This window comes from Calypte anna, chromosome 5 (genome assembly GCF_003957555.1).
Source record: "Calypte anna isolate BGI_N300 chromosome 5, bCalAnn1_v1.p, whole genome shotgun sequence".
In the NCBI taxonomy this organism is placed as follows: Eukaryota; Metazoa; Chordata; class Aves; order Apodiformes; family Trochilidae; genus Calypte; species Calypte anna.
This window is the reverse complement of record NC_044250.1, coordinates 13,113,051-13,129,461: the sequence shown is the minus strand read 5'-3', so window position 1 is coordinate 13,129,461 and position 16,411 is coordinate 13,113,051. Positions and strand designations below refer to the sequence as shown.

The following is a 16,411-nucleotide window of genomic DNA, read 5'->3' as shown; positions in this document are numbered from 1 at the left end:
GGATGCTCTCACTTCATAGCCTAGGGACCCACAGCAAAAAAAAAATACCTCCCAGACACTAAAACTGCTGCAAAACTGAAACCTGGGTTGTTTTCACACTTCCTGATCTGGTAGATCAGAACTTTGCAGATAGATCAGAACCTTGCAGCCAGGCATGCAATGTGGTCCACCTGGCATTTCTCCTTCTGTCTTTAGATAGCTCAAAACAGAGGGGTACAGGAGGGTTGGTCATACTTCAAGGAACAAGTTCTGAAAGCACAGGAGCAAGCTGTCCCAATATGCTGAAAAGCGAGCCGGCGGGGAAGACGACCGGCCTGGCTGAATTGGGAGACTCTGAAAGAAATTAGGGTTAAGAGGAGGGCCTACCAATTATGGAAAAAAGGGATAACTACTGAGGAGGAATTTAGGAATATTGTTAAGTCATGTCGAAAGAAAATCAGAGACACAAAAGCACAATGCGAACGGAATCTCGCCACCTCTGTGAAGGATAACAAAAAGTCCTTCTACAGATACATTAGCAGCAAAAGAAGGGGCAAGGAAAATATCCATTCTATACTAGACACGAGTGGGAATATAGTTGTTAAAGATGAAGAAAAGGCTGAGGTATTTAACACCTTCTTTACCTCAGTTTTCAGCGGAAAGACAGGTTACCCTGAAGACGGATGGCTTCTGGAGCTCATAGAAAGTGACATGAATCTAAACAGCCCCCCTGTAATCCTGAAGGACACAGTCTGTGACCTACTGCGATGCTTGGATCCCCACAAGTCTATGGGACCAGATGGGATCCACCCAAGGGTAATGAAGGAGCTGGCAGAAGAGCTCGCCAAGCCTCTCGCTATCATCTATCAACAGTCCTGGCTCACTGGGGACATCCCAGATGATTGGAAATTGGCGAATGTCACGCCAATCCACAAAAAGGGCCGGAAAGAGGACCCAGGAAACTACAGGCCCATCAGCCTGACCTCAGTGCCTGGCAGGGTCATGGAACAGATCATCCTCGGTGCAATCACACAGCACCTGCAGGATGGGCAAGGGATCAGACCCAGCCAGCACGGGTTTAGGAAGGGCAGGTCATGCCTGACCAACCTGATCTCCTTTTATGATCGGGTGACCCGACTGGTGGATGAGGGGAGGGCTGTGGATGTGGTCTACCTGGACTTCAGCAAAGCCTTTGACACCGTCTCCCACAGCATCCTCCTGAAAAAGCTGTCAGCCCGCAGCTTGGACAGGAGCACCCTGTGCTGGGTTAGGAACTGGCTGGAGGGCCGGGCCCAGAGAGTGGTGCTGAACGGGGCTGCATCCAGTTGGCGGCCGGTTACTAGTGGTGTCCCCCAGGGATCAGTGTTGGGCCCAGTTCTGTTCAACATCTTCATTGATGATTTAGATGAGGGGATTGAGTCCATCATCAGCAAATTCGCAGACGACACTAAGCTGGGGGGGAGTGTTGATCAACTAGAAGGCAGGAGGGCTCTGCAGAGGGACCTGGACAGACTGGAGAGTTGGGCTGATTCCAACGGGATGAGGTTTAACACGGCCAAGTGCCGGGTCCTGCACTTTGGCCACAACAACCCCATGCAGCGCTACAGGCTGGGGACAGAGTGGCTGGAGAGCAGCCAGGCAGAAAAGGACCTGGGAGTCTGGATCGACAAGAAGCTGAACATGAGCCAGCAGTGTGCCCAGGTGGCCAAGAAAGCCAATGGCATCCTGGCCTGTATCCGGAACAGCATTGCCAGCAGGTCCAAGGAAGTGATTCTGCCCCTGTACTCAGCCCTCGTGAGGCCACAGCTTGAGTCCTGTGTCCAGTTCTGGGCCCCCCAGTTCAGGAAGGATATCGAGGTCCTGGAGCAGGTCCAAAGGAGGGCAACCAGGCTGGTGAAGGGACTCGAGCATAGACCCTACGAGGAGAGGCTGAGAGAACTGGGGTTGTTCAGCCTAAAGAAGAGGCGGCTCAGGGGAGACCTCATCGCTCTCTACAACTACCTGAAAGGAGGGTGTAGCCAGGTGGGGGTTGGGCTCTTTTACCAAACAACTTTCAACAAGACAAGAGGGCATGGACTTAAGTTGTGCCAGGGGAAGTTTAGGTTAGATATTAGAAAGAATTTCTTTACGGAAAGAGTGATCCGTCATTGGAATGGGCTGCCCAGGGAAGTGGTGGATTCTCCGTCCCTGGAGATATTTAAAAAAAGACTGGATGTGGCACTGAGTGCCATGGTCTAGCAACCGCAACGGTGGTTCAAGGGTTGGACTCGATGATCTCTGAGGTCCCTTCCAACCCAGCCAATTCTATGATTCTATGATTCTATGAAGTGTCAGTGGTTGCAAGTAACAAGCATAATTTTTTTTTTTCTTTTAAAAGTGTTTCCTGGCCCTGCTTTTCTAAGGCATTCCTTGTTAAAAGACAGCTCAGAGCCATTGGCATGAAGCCAGGTGAAACTGCACACACAGCACCCTGCCTGAAAGCTGTAAGCAAACCAGTAAGATTTTCATCTCATCTGGAATATTGTGTCCAGTTCTGGGTCTCTCAGTTCCAGGACAGTGAACTGCTTGAAAGAGTTCAGCACAGAGTGAGCAAGATGCTGAAGGGAGTGAAACATCTCCCTTGTGAGGAAAGGCTGAGGAGCTGGGGCTCTGCAGCTTGGAGGAGAATGAGGGTGACCCCATTAATGTTTATAAATGTATAAAGGGTGAGTGCCAGGAGGATGGTGCCAGGCTCTGCTCAGTGATGCCCAATGATAGGACAAGGGGTAATAAGTGCAAGCTGGACCATAGGAGGCTCCATGTAAATACAAGAAAAGCTTTTTCACTGAGAGGGGGACAGAGCCCTGGCACAGGCTGCTCAGTGATGTTGGGGAGTCTCCTTCTCTACAGACATTCAGATCCCACCTGGATGTGTTCTGTGTGACCTACACCAGGTGATCCTGCTGTGGCAGGGGGGTTGGACTCCATGATTGTCCTGGTTTGAGAGGACCAGGACAGGAGAACCTTCCTAGGACAACCCCCCCCCAGCAGCTTCCAGGCTGTGGCTGTGGCAGTGATGATGAGGAGCAGCTGAGCTATGGAAGGAGAGGATGGGCCAGGTGACCCAAATGGAGCAATCCCAGTGCTCCAACCCATGTGCTCAGTATAAAACGGCTCCCAAGAGAGTCAAATGGGGGTTTCTCTGGTTGGCTGGGTTAAGGCTTTCTGTCCTGCTGCTCCTTGTTTCCTCCCTGAAGAAGGACGTCACTCACCCAGACAGGTAAAACCTTGAGTAGGTTCTACCTACTGAAGTTGTATTCAGCCATAAAGTTTCTCTCCCCTATTCCCTTGTTTTCCCTGGGAGGGTAGTGGGGAATAACAGGGCATTTGTCACTAAAATAAGGATCTTTTGAGGTCCCTTCCAGCCCCTAACATTCTGTGAAACTCACCCCAGGGGAGGGTTTCAAGGCCAACTGTAGGCTTTCCTCTCTGCAAGTGGGGAAGGACAACTCAAATGAATTCCTTTGCCTGTCCCCACTCCAGCTTGGTGTGACTGCCTTCTCCCAGCAGAGGAGGATGCAGGGACACTACAGTGCTTTTGCTTTTTGCCTGCAGAAAAACACTTCAGGAGCTCCAGCATCAGCTACCCCACCTTCCTCACTGGGGAAGGAGGAGGAAGAGGCACTGAGCTCTCTGGTGACCAGTGGAGGAATGGTAGGAAGATGTGCTGGGGGAAGTTTAAGTTGGATGTAAGGAAAAAGGTTTTTCACCTCAGAAGGTGGTTGAGCAGTGGAACGAGCTCCCCAGGGAAGCAGTTCCAGCACCAAACCTGCCTGAGTTCAATAAATGTTTGGATGATGCTCTGAGGCACATGGGGTGATTCTTGAGGTGCTCTCCAAAGGGACAGGAGTTGACGAGCCTGATGGGTCCTTTACAACTTGGCAGATTCTATGATTACCTCTTCTTTCTGGGAAGACAGAGGACATAATGAAAATGCATCCAGTCAGTGTCTGGCTTGCAAAACCCAAGGGGCTGCTGAGGACATGCCTCCCACTTGCCTACAACTGTGAGGAGCAGGGCCAGCAGGCTCTGCCAGGCTCTGCGTGCAGAAGCAGCAGGAGCCTGCCAGTGAGCAGCAGAAACAGTTCCTGGATGGGGGCTGTGAAACAACATTTTTCTGCAAGAAAAGAGCAGCAGACACCCCAGGAGAGGGCTGAGACTGGTGTGCATTTGGTACCCACGTGCAGGGATTAACTGGGCTCCTGCAGATGCGTGGGGCCATCTCTGTGAAGGAGCTGGCCCCTCAAAATCCACGTTGTGGGTATGGATGATGTCCTGCCCAGCAGCTCAGATCTGCCTTTTAGCCCCTCACCCCTCTTCAAGCCAGCTCAGCTCATGCCTGGGAGAGGAAAACACTTTACCATCTGTTTGTCTTCAGAGGCTGACTCATTATTTTCATTTCAGCGGTCGCCAAGCAATAGCAAAAATCCCAACACACCACCAGATCCACACCACTGCAAACTGGCTTGGCCTCAGCCACCAGAGGAAAAGCAGCTCAGCCCCACGTTCTCTGCAGTGTGAGATGCTAAATCTGTCTGCAAAGAGACAGGAACAAGGACAAAGGGGTCAGTCGGCTTCTGAAGGGGACCTGGGTATCAACATACATGACAGGCAAAAAAAGGAAAACTTGTAGCCTCTGGAAACAGAGGAATGAGGCTTGTCCACATCCACAGGTCATGGAAATGTTGGAGGTAAGGTAGCCCTCTTCTGCCTGAGCTCCCAACTGAGCACTGAAACCAGGGTTGAAAATCAAGTGCATTGCTTGCACCAGCCCATGGTGAACCCTTCTTGTCTCCAGCTTTATAAAAACAGGGCTCTGGTTTTCCTCTTGTCTGCTCCTTAGCACCCTCAGGGGCTCACTCCTGCTGTACCCCTGCACCCTTGATGCTGTTACACAGCACTCATGGTTTATTCTTGGCTCCTTTTGCCTGTTTACTGCCTTCCTCACATCCATTCATGTTCACCCACCCACCAGACTCCCTTTTTGCTTCCTCCCTCCAGCTGGGAACCCATTGGAATACCCGTGACAAACTGAAGTGTGTACATTAGAAAAATAGGATCAACAGAGAGGGGAACACCTCTAAAGCTGTTGTGTCACATCTCCAGCACAACTCCAGCCAGGCAGGAGGCATTTTGCACTGATTTCATCATTGCTGCCAAATGTATTCCAAACGCAGCACCAGGCTCAGAAATTACCGTAGTTAGCAACACTCCAGCAGGTGAAAAGTATAGGTTTAAAAATGATGATCCAGCTTTATAAAAACAGGGCTCTGGTTTTCCTCTTGTCTGCTCCTTAGCACCCGCCTGGGCTCACTCCTGCTGTACCCCTGCACCCTTGATGCTGTTACACAGCACTCAAGGTTTATTCTTGGCTCCTTTTGCCTGTTTGCTGCCTTCCTCACATCCATTCATGTTCACCCACCCACCAGACTTCCTTTTTGCTTCCTCCCTCCAGCTGGGAACCCATTGGAATACCCGTGACAAACTGAAGTGTGTACATTAGAAAAATAGGATCAACAGAGAGGGGAACACCTCTAAAGCTGTTGTGTCACATCTCCAGCACAACTCCAGCCAGGCAGGAGGCATTTTGCACTGATTTCATCATTGCTGCCAATTGCATTCCAAACGCAGCACCAGGCTCAGAAATTACCATAGTTAGCAACACTCCAGCAGGTGGAAAGTATAGGTTTAAAAATGATGATCCAGCTTTATAAAAACAGGGCTCTGGTTTTCCTCTTGTCTGCTCCTTAGCACCCGCCTGGGCTCACTCCTGCTGTACCCCTGCACCCTTGATGCTGTTACACAGCACTCAAGGTTTATTCTTGGCTCCTTTTGCCTGTTTGCTGCCTTCCTCACATCCATTCATGTTCACCCACCCACCAGACTCCCTTTTTGCTTCCTCCCTCCAGCTGGGAACCCATTGGAATACCTGTGACAAACTGAAGTGTGTACATTAGAAAAATAGGATCAACAGAGAGGGGAACACCTCTAAAGCTGTTGTGTCACATCTCCAGCACAACTCCAGCCAGGCAGGAGGCATTTTGCACTGATTTCATCATTGCTGCCAAATGTATTCCAAACGCAGCACCAGGCTCAGAAATTACCGTAGTTAGCAACACTCCAGCAGGTGGAAAGTATAGGTTTAATAATGATGATGCAAACAAAGTGGCTGCAGTTGATGTTAGGAGTGATTCAGGGGGAAGCCCTGCCTGGTGGGATGCAGTGAAGTCTCCTCTGCCACGGCTGCAGGGCCCTCAGCAAAGCAGTGATGGAGCAGGGCTGGGATGGCATGGAGAGGGAATGAAAAGTGCCACAAAAATCAGACAAAGTTGTCCTTCAATGCCAACTTCTTAATTTGTTGCAAAACAGTGGCATAGGTGAGCTTGAATGACAAGCAAAGCCTACAGTAAATCCCTCTGCACAGAGGTCCATGTGCAACCTTTAAAGGCTCAGGCTGTTTTTTTAATTTAATAATAAAACCCCGAGGCAATAAAAAAAAAGCCTGGGGAAGATGGAACCACAGCCCACCAGCTCAGCAAACCTGGCTTTTTCTTTTTTCCTTATCCTAGAAATACTGAAGACATTTCAGAAATTCATTTCCACCAAATGAACACCTTGCAGAAAGAGGCATTAAAAAATGAGGGATGTTTGGTGAGTACCAGTGAAACATTTTCATACAGCGCTCCACTTCCCAATGCCCACAGGGAACACAACCTTCTGGGACGGAAAATAGAAACTTTATTTATCATTATTTGGGGGGGGATGAGGAGTGGTTTTATGTCCCTAGTGACTTGCTAGAGTAGAAAACAAATCCCTACAAATTAAACCGAAAACAAGCAAAGAAAAAAACCCCAGCCATTCCTCTGAAGTCTTCATTGTGACTAAACGCTGCTTTTCTGATGAGGAAAAAAAAAACTCTGGACTTTTTATTATTATTATTATTATTATTATTATTATTATTATTATTATTATTATTATTTTCCCTGCCTCTCCGTGCTCGCCATGCCGACCCCTTCCTGGAGCCGGGAAGCCCGAGAGGTGCCCACGGGGCTTCAGCCACCGCTGCCATTCCCGGTACCGCGGACCCGCACCCCGCTCAGCGCCGCTCCCGCTCCAGCTCCTCACAGGCGCAAAATGGCGGGCGAGCTTCAGGCGCGGAGCACGCTGGGAGCTGTAGTTCCCCCGTCTCCGCGGAGGGCAGATCACGGCCTCGTTCCGCGGCGGGCCCGTAGCGTTCTCTTCACGCTTCGTCTCTCAAAATGTCCGCCGGTGGAGGAATGGCAGCGACTACAACTACCGGGGCGCAAAGGAGAGAGAGGTGCTGCGGGGTTGGGGGGCGGAGGTCACCCGCTTTCCTTCCTCCCCACTCCCATCTGCGCCGCTTTGCCTGCTGGGAGTTGTAGTCTTCCCGCCGCGCCCTGCCGGCCTGTGGCTGCTGGGAGGGACTCGGTGTCCCAGCGTGCCCCGGGGCGGAGACGGGGAGCGGCGGGAACGGTGTTGGGGCCGGTGCGGTGCTGGGGTATGCGGTGTTTCGCTCTCCTTTCCTCAGTGTGCGGGGTGAGGGGAGCTCCGGGACCCCCGTGTCGGGAGGAGGAGGGTGTGTGTGTGTGTAAGGGGGGGGGGGGGGGGGGGGGCTGGAAGAAGGCATCAGCCCGCGGCTGTGCTGAGGCCTGCGGGACGGGGAGCGGTGGTGTAGGCCGCGGCAGGGTGGGCAGGGGAAAGGAGAGGGTGTCCTGGGCAGGCTGTGGGCTGTACCTGCGATGTTGGGCCAGGCCCGGTGGTTTCCCCCTCCCTGAGGTGAAGGACCAGCATTGCTGCCCTCAGCCTCTGCGGGCACCGTCCCGAAGCGCAGCGCTGGGGTTAAGGGGGGGGGTGTTGGCTGCAGTGCTTTCTGAGAGGAGTTTTGGGGTGACTGGGGTCTCTTTTGCTCCCAGTGCTGCAGGAGGACAGAGCCTGTTAACGGCAGAGCAGGATGGAAGAGTCTAATGGGGACTTTCCCCTAGAGAAAGACAGGATCCTGTCTGACTTGTGCTGTGATCACATCACCGTAATGAAGCTGTGAGTCTGCCTGGTGTATTCTAAGGGTCAGTGTGTTTGTCTGCTAATGGAGTTAGGGCTAAAACATCCCCTTAGGAGCAACGTTTGTATGTGTAACAGTCCTCAGACAGATACCCTGATTCACAGCCTGTGATGGACACTTCTACTGCTATCTGAAAATAAGTGGTTTAGTAGTCACTACTGTGCTTCAGTGCCTCTTTTGGGTTGTAGTCATTACTTTTGTGTCATAAAATTAAGCAGAAGACTGATTTTCAGGGTATTGTGTCCTATTTAAGAGTTATACTGAGGGCAGTGCTTTCAAGAGCAGTCATCAGATTTCTTTAGTCAAAGACAGCCAAACTTTACATGGAACCCAGGTGCTGTGTTCCATCAACAGGTCTGCTGAATTCTTCAGAAGTTTCTCCATGTTTTAATGCCCCATGGAAATGTGGCACTAGCTGTGACTATGTCCTTTCTTTGCAAACACAGCTCCATGGTATCCATGGTCTCTTTTTTTGCAGCATTTAATACTTGCAATGCATAGTTTATATTCTTAGTTGCATTTAATACTGTACATATACTAATGGTTTACAGCACAGGCAAATTGCAGTTCTGCTTTCTTAAAACTTTTCTTCTGCTGTACAGAATAATCTTGGCAATGTGAGTGTGGAGACTGAGTAAATACAGTGGTGCCTGCCTTATTAGGCTGGGTGTTTTTCCTTTGCCAAAAATCCAGGAATATCTGCACTTTTTGTACTAGCATGAGTTTGTGTCAGATTTAGAACTTGGTTCTGCAGCTTTGGATGATTCAAGGGGAAGGAATTACTTTTAAAACTCGTTTTCAAACTACATTTCCAGTATCTTGATGGAAATGTTTGTTTTCTAGGGTGGAAGCATTGAGATCTTTGGTGGCTTTCACCGACCCTGAGGAGGGGAAGCTGACTCAGTGTCCATAGAAAGTGAGTGACTAACAGACTTTCCATGTCTGTTTACTGAATCATTTCAGAAGGACCTGTAATTAGGTAGTTGAGCTTATTCTAATAATATGTTAGAACTGTGTCTCTAATTCATGTTTTTGTGAGCTGAAGGATCTATTTGCCAGCTTGGTTTCTGATTGCCCAGCAAGTGGTAGTGTGATTGCCAAGCACCTCAGTTCCACAAGTTCAAGCAGGTGGCAGAGGGAATCTGGATTCCAGCTGCTGCTGGAGGTCAGGCTTCTCAGCACTCTGCCTTTGACTCCCTGAAGGGCCAGGTCTTGCAGACCCTTAGGTGCACCCTCCCCTTTGTTTCCAGGCACAAGCATGGCATGTGTGATTAGTTTTCCAGTGGATTTGCATCCTGGGGCTGGCTCAATCTGTGATTCCAGGGATCAAGTGGAGACATGAGTGCTTCAAGACAAGGTCAGAGTGGACCTTGCACTTGATGTTACGTTAAAGCAATCCTGAAGCTGCGGCTGTGACATTTTTGTGGCTTGTCTGGCACTGACCTCAAGCAGTGATAGTGTGATGATTATTGGGACAGGAGGTAAAGTGTCTGATGCAGCCAAGGTTCAGAGTGGCCAAAAGATGTCTGAGTGATTAGGATGTGGTTTTGTACTTTAGGTACCAATCTATGCAGTATGAGAAATTCAGAGTGTCATTTGCAGTGGTTGTTGCTTTCTAAGATGTAGAAGACAATCAAGAGGTATTCAGATTTATTAAAAAAATTCTCTTTAAGTAGTTGGATCTGCTGTAACCCTTATTGAAACTCGGTGTGCAGTGCTGTTTTTAATTCCTTCAGATTCTTATATTGACACTTATGTAAGTCATTAGTTTTACTGTGCATTCATGCCTCAAATAATGGTCTTAGTTCAAGCAAAAATAACTCAGGAATCCCTGAAACACTGTACTAGGGGGTTGTAATTATTTTGCACAGCACAGAGTGATATTTTTATTTTCCTGTTGCATTTCTGTGCTTCTTTGTATTCTAGGCACTAAATTTGCTGGTTGCTTGGAAAACTTTTTGCTGCTCTTCCTGGGCCTTTGTCAAAGACCTTCCTGGAGCCCTAACTTGAAGATGGGAGATCAGGATGGAGCTGAGCCCTTTTTGGGGCCAGTGGCTGGAGGTGCCATGGACTGTGAAGGAGCTCTGCCCTCGGACACCGTGTCGCTCAGCGACTCCGATTCCGATGATTTGGGCTCCACGGAGGAAGCAGAAGTTGACACAATATCTCCTGAGGAGCCCTCTGTAGAGGATGGGGATTACAGACCAGGGAAGACCCCTGACTCTTCAGACAGCAGTCACAAATCTCCTGTCCAGCCATTCCATCTGAGGGGCATGAGTTCCACGTTCTCTCTCCGTAGCCAGAGCATTTTTGATTGCCTGGAAGAGGCAGCCAAGTTGTCTGTACCCTCACTGCCTGAAGATAATGTTGTTGATGGGAGGTTTAAACGTCCATTGCCTCCAACCACAGGTTCCAGTCATGTGGCTCCAGAAAGTGTGGGAAAGCAAGGCAAACCTGGGCTGGCTCCCAAAACTTCTCCTGCAGTGCCTGACTATGTGGCACACCCAGAGCGTTGGACCAAATACAGCCTGGATGGAGTTTCAGAGTCTACTGACAAGACTAACAGGGCAGTGGCCATGGAATTTCTAGAGGGTTTGAAGAAAAGAGGAGAGGAGCAAAGCTCAGCTACTCAAGATAGCTACACCCCATATTTCAACCAGGACCCCTCCAGCTGTGGAGCTGGGAGGATTGTCTTCACCAAACCAATAAAAAGGGGTGTTGATGGACTGGAAAAGAAAGCATCATCAGGGGAGGATGATAAGAAACACATGAAAACAGATCTGAAAGGAAAATCTCTTAAGAAAACTGATGACTTGAGGGAGGATGATAAGGTAGAGCTGGGGCACTTAGACAGTGGAAGTGGAAAAGCAACAGAGGAGGAGGAGGAGTGCATGATGGCAGGGGACCTGAATACAGAAGGTAAGCTTAGTGCAAGGTTTAGTGGAAAAGGTGAAGAGCCACTGGAAACAGTTGGATTCCATTGCAGTAAGAAGAAGAACAGGAAAAATTTCCGACCTAAAGTAGACAATGAAGATGAGAAGGAAGAATCCTGAAGGCTGGAGCACATTGGAGACATCCAGGGACCTGTGTTGTCTTTGGATGTGTTTGGTTTTTCTCTGACTATTTTGTTTTCTGATCTGGAAACCATGCAATAGCATTTTGTCTGCATCACAGGCACATTTTATATTGTTGGAAATCAGGCTACCTAAAATGCAGTTCAGACTTCTTGTTCATAAAAAGTCTGTGGGCAAAGGATAGTTGCACCCTAGCAGGAGGGAATTAAGTGTGATTTGTTTGTTCAAGCAGCTCCCTGGGGCTTGTTCTGGAGCTGAAGTGCCCCTTAGCAACAAACAGAGATCTTTTAGCTAAAAGGCTGCAAGGCTTCCTACTGACCCCCAAATCTAGAGAAGTCTCCAGATCCTCCAGAATTCTGAAACACAGATGATGAGCTCAGTATGTAGAGATTTTTAAACACTGAAAATAAAACCTAGTCTTCCATTTGATGTGATTTCTCCAGGCTCTGTCCCAGGGAGGAAATTTTTGACAGTAAAAGCACAGCAGTGCCCAACCATCCCTTTGGGGGGCTCCTGGGGGAAGTGCAAAACCAGTATTTTTTAAGGTTAGCTGAAGATTTAACTTGTATATAGTGTTACATTGTAAAGATTATAATAATATTTCCTGTGGAGAGGTAGAACTCTGGATACATGTGGGGAAGACAGACTCAGCTTTGCTCCAGCAAAGTCTGTTGAGTGGAGATCAAAATTCAGTGGTTGAACTGGGCAGCAGCTTTTCCTCCTGATGTGATGATTCTTGGCCTGAATGCTTGTATGTCCTTTCCAGGTGACACTGATTCCATGTGTGGATTTGGTGGGAATGAGGTATTTGTATCCAAACTGTTGGGTTTTTTTGTTCTTTGGGATTCAATAAACTTTCAGTTGCAGCTTGATTTCTTCAGCTCCTTGAACCATGCTAATTAGTGCAGCTCTAGGAGTTTTGACAAACACTCAGTTTGTTTGTTTTGGGAATTGTCTCGAAAATCTTCCAGAATGTTGCTCTAAGCTTACCCTTTGTAACTTCTCCCTCAAGCTCAATATTTTAGATTCTAAACATTCACATTTTTAATATTTTCAGTCATTTTGCAGTACGTAGAGATTCACTTCAGAGGATGAATCACCTCATACAATGACTCATATTATGGTGAATGTTAAATATAGTAGTTTTTCATACTGTTAATAAATTTTGTAAATAAGGTTGAAAGATTAAATTCTTTGAAAGGTTATATGACTTGAAACTCAGGTTACTTCAGGTCAGTTTGGACTGGCTTTTTTCTTTTGCTAGATAGTATTTATAACCTTGTTGTGAAAGATTATTTCTTTAGAGTTTGTGATTTTTCTTCCTAGGCTGTGCTTGCTCAAACATTATTTGAGGAGGCTGCTGCTTCTGGGGAGGGGGTGTCAGCATCTTATCAATAATTGGCTGCTGGGCCCAAAGCATTTGGATCTTTGTGTTTGAAGAGGTGCCTCATTTGGCAGCAGAAGCAGGAAACAGTGTAAAATGAGAACTATTGGTCTGTTTTTTTAAATCCCCCTTTTTATTTTAAAATTAGAGTGGATTTTCTCAGGAGGATGCAGTTTGATGCACATTGATGAAGGAGTTGTTGCTAAATACATCAGTTGTTACACAGCCCTGTGAGCAGGACAGAGCAATTCCAAATGGAGAGATTTGGGTTTCCAGGGGATACTTAATCTGCTGATTACAATTTAATAGTAGCTGCTTGAGAGTGGAAGCTGTTGCCAAGAGCAGGGCCTGCTTGTTGTATGATACACATTATTTCCAACAAAAAATACAGCTCAGCCCAAACTTACTGGGTTTACAACTTCCACTTGCCTGTGGTGAAGAAGAAGTTAGGGCAGCATCAAAAACTCTTAATGAGGTTGCTGAGGTCTGGAGCAGAGCTGTGCAAACTGGTCAAATGCCTCTTTTATGAAGACATTAGAAGATTGATAGCCATTAATAAAATACTTGCCAGGTATTTTTATCAGATCTGAGATTTTTTTCTGCCTTTGCTAAGAGAGAAAGCTTTTGCACAACCTCCATTTGTGTTGTACAGTAGCAGTGTTACTTGCATGAGGAAATGAAGGTCAGTTGAATCTTATCAGTGTAAGAAAGGCCACAACCCAATACTTCCCTTTTCTGATGCTGTTTTTATTATTCCAAAGAAATTTCCCTTTAAAGCAGAGTAGCAATATCCATTTTATTGGACTGTCATACAAAATTCTAATAAAGCCAGCTGATTTTGGTATGCTGAGGACATATGTATCAGTTTGAATAATGGCAAAAAAAAAAGATACATAGACCACATTCCTCATTCAAAGGACAATTCTTGCTTTAAAATATTTTAAAAAGATTTTTCCTGACCTTTGTGAGAAAAAAGTGAAATGAAATCAGGAAGCAGAGGTGGTGTTCTGTCTGCTATGATAGATGAAGGCAAAGTTTCCTTTAACAGCAGCAACCTGAGATCTGGCATTAAAACAAAAGAACAGAGGCTGGGGGTCTGACTGTGGGAGGGTCACCTGCTCTGTGTCCCTGCAAAGCCACCTGAAGACCATGGGATGAGAATTCCAGCTTTTGGGAATAAGTGAAGAGCCCTCAGCAAGGAATACCAGCAGAGGAACACCTCACAGCATGGGATGAGAAGATGGTGAGTGCAATTGTTTGAGGATTGTAAGAACTCCAGGAATTCTCTGGATTGTAATAGTAGAATATCCAATGCCTTTTCCTGTGGAAACTGTTTCTTGATTCCTCAGAACTCAGAAACATGAGCTTGCTTTCTTGGGAAAGGGAACATGAGCTTGCTTTTCAGGGAAGGGGCTTGGGTTTTAGTGTGTAAATGGTCACCTCTCAAAAGGGAGACTCCCTTGAACAGAAATATGGAATTTTGTGCTGATGCTGGATTGAGGGGATGGTGTTCAGAGAACAGAAGGCATTCAGAAAATAAGCTGGCTAGAGCCATCCTAGAGGAGAAAGCTTTTAGTCCAGTTTGCAGAAAAGCTTTGGAGGGAGGATCAAGTGATACAGGAGCAGGAACCAAGAAATTGAAGGGGAAAGACCAAAATATTGAAAGGGAAGGACCAAGAAATCCCCAGTAGTGTCAAACATTGACAGTGCTTGGTAAAAAGGCTTTGAAGCTGGGCCTTAGGCTTTCAAAATATTACAATTTTACTTCAACAGTAGCTTAAAAGTAGAACAAAAAGTTTAGTCTGAAGAAATGAGAATAAATATTAGTGATCAATGTATGTGATGTCAGTCTCAGGCTGATACCCACACTCTTCTTTCTCACCTCTTCCTGGCACAGGCACTTGGGTGTTGGCACTCATCACACCTAGGACTGTAAAAGCCACATGCTTGCATAAAAAACCTTAGGACAAGGGGTACACAATGGTTATTATGTAAGAAACTTTAAAATGTTGAAAATAATCCACAGCAAGAGATAGTGCAGATTCTACTTTGCATTTGCTAAGTAAATGATAAAAACAGGGTTTTTTTTCTTTATTTTTCAGCTACTTAAGTTTCTGCAGTTAAGTTTTTATGCAGTTACACTATTAATACATCTGCTGAACATGCTACAGCATGTTTTTGTTAATTAGGCAATTTACATATGTGTTTTATAAGCTTCTGACTAATTAAGTTTGATTTTAGTCTGAGTGATCTGAGGCATTGTCATGTCATGACTTAGCTGAGTTTCCTGCTACTTCCTTTTCCTATAGTGTGTATACATACATATATGTATGCTCAGTTCATGGTATTTTGAGAGCTTTTTGCATAATAGGATTTGGTAGATATTCAAATAGATCATTAAGAAGAAAATCCAGAATTTTGACTGATAGTTTGGTTCTGTCTGCAATGTTTTCAGATCCCATCAGTGGAGCCCTGGGACACTGGGCAAGATTCTTACCTGACAGCAAGAGTTGCTGCTCAGAAGGCAAATGATTTAAACATTGTTGATTTAAACAAATTTGCTCATTTTATCATATTTTTTTAAGTGACTGTTGTTATCCTTATTGAATATTTTGGTAATTCTTTTGTAGTTCTATTGCATTGACTCCAGAACCCCCACGACACAATCCCCTCAAGAAACCCTGTGGCAAATAGGTGTTTATTTACATGCTCAAAGTTAGATGAGATCATTCCAACTCACACTAAACAATATTCCTTTCCACAAACCTTTTAAATACACTTTTCAAGAGGCAATTTTTTTCAGCCTGAACCATGAACATACTATTTCTTGTTTATATTCCCAGGAACTCCACATATACTCCTTTGCACCTCCTTTTGTGGTTCTTTTCCTATCTTTTTTCTTCCATTTGTGCAACTAAATTGTTCAGCTGTATTCATGAGCTTTTCTAGTGTTCTCAAGACTTACATTTATAGTTTGGAGCTGGTTGGCTGCTCAGGAGGTTGCTTTTGGTTAAAACCTCTGCCATTGAAGAGATCACAGCTGTACAGTAGCAAATCTACAAAATAAGCAGTGATTTCCACATCAGTTGATTTTTGTACTACTTTATCCATTCTTAAATTTACTGGCAAGATAATCTGGGCAGCAGAGTGAAGCAGCATCAGTGATACCATTTTTTAAAGAAATGATTGAACTGTCTTGGAAAAAGATATGTATTAAATATCTTCCCTTTAAGTATATTCCATTATCTCGAGCTAGCACAAGGTTATTAAGGCATTTCATGTGTGTTCCTGTTGGACCTTTATTTGGTGTCAACATTGTTCATTGAATAGCATGGCTTTTTTCAGGAAGCCATAAAATGGGTAAGAAAAGGGAGGGAAACTGCAGTTGGGAGTATTAAGATAAGGAACTTTCAGTGAGGTCAAAATTACCCTGGAGTTCTAGGGACAAAGAAAACAATAACAGTTGTACATGGTAGCACATGGTAATGCTGAGCGTTTTCAGACTGTTTAAAAACCCTTTGTTTATATTTCAAGGGTTTGCTCAAGATAGGGTTTCCTTCTATTATTTATGCTTCACATTTTTATGGTAGGCACTTCCCTTTGAGATGCTGCTATCTAAGAAAATCAGAAAAATCAATGTCTAAGAGGATCAGTCTAGGGCAGATCAAACAGAATGTGGGTGTTGCCAAAGCTGTCAGTTTAAAGGAAGAAAAGGCTCAGAGATGGAAGAGAATGGAGGTGGGAAGATGAAGGGTTTCCTTCCAGAAGCATTTTTAGTGAAAGAAAAATACTCAGAATAGCAAAGAGAACAGAAATGCTGTGATCCTTTTTCTCCTTTCTGCCAAAGGTGGGAAA

At 46.1% G+C, this 16,411-nt stretch overlaps 2 protein-coding genes across 5 annotated transcripts in view; one reads left to right on the top strand and one right to left on the bottom strand.

The window, feature by feature from the left end:
- Window positions 1-7,469: 7,469 nt before the first annotated feature.
- TSSC4 (tumor suppressing subtransferable candidate 4) lies at window positions 7,470-12,044 on the top strand. Of its 4 annotated transcripts, XM_030451101.1 has the most exons (4): window positions 7,470-7,537; window positions 7,953-8,076; window positions 8,942-9,014; window positions 10,025-12,044. In XM_030451101.1, the coding sequence occupies exon 4, from the start codon at window positions 10,111-10,113 to the stop codon at window positions 11,149-11,151; it is 1,041 nt and encodes a 346-aa protein (XP_030306961.1). In that variant the 5' UTR covers window positions 7,470-7,537; window positions 7,953-8,076; window positions 8,942-9,014; window positions 10,025-10,110; the 3' UTR covers window positions 11,152-12,044. The 4 variants fall into 4 exon arrangements, with proteins under 4 accessions (XP_030306961.1, XP_030306962.1, XP_030306963.1 ...); XM_030451102.1 differs by lacking the exon at window positions 8,942-9,014; XM_030451103.1 differs by lacking the exon at window positions 8,942-9,014 and having other exon boundaries at window positions 7,953-8,102.
- A 1,432-nt stretch (window positions 12,045-13,476) lies between these two features.
- The window catches only part of TRPM5 (transient receptor potential cation channel subfamily M member 5), a 50,852-nt gene continuing 47,917 nt past the window's right edge, over window positions 13,477-16,411 (bottom strand). The window contains exons 24-25 of the mRNA XM_030451099.1: window positions 15,522-15,612; window positions 13,477-14,480 (exon numbers count right to left, since the gene is read on the bottom strand). Coding sequence (XP_030306959.1) covers window positions 14,380-14,480; window positions 15,522-15,612 — 192 coding nt within the window. The 3' untranslated portion in view covers window positions 13,477-14,379. The remainder of the gene's footprint in view (window positions 14,481-15,521; window positions 15,613-16,411) is intronic.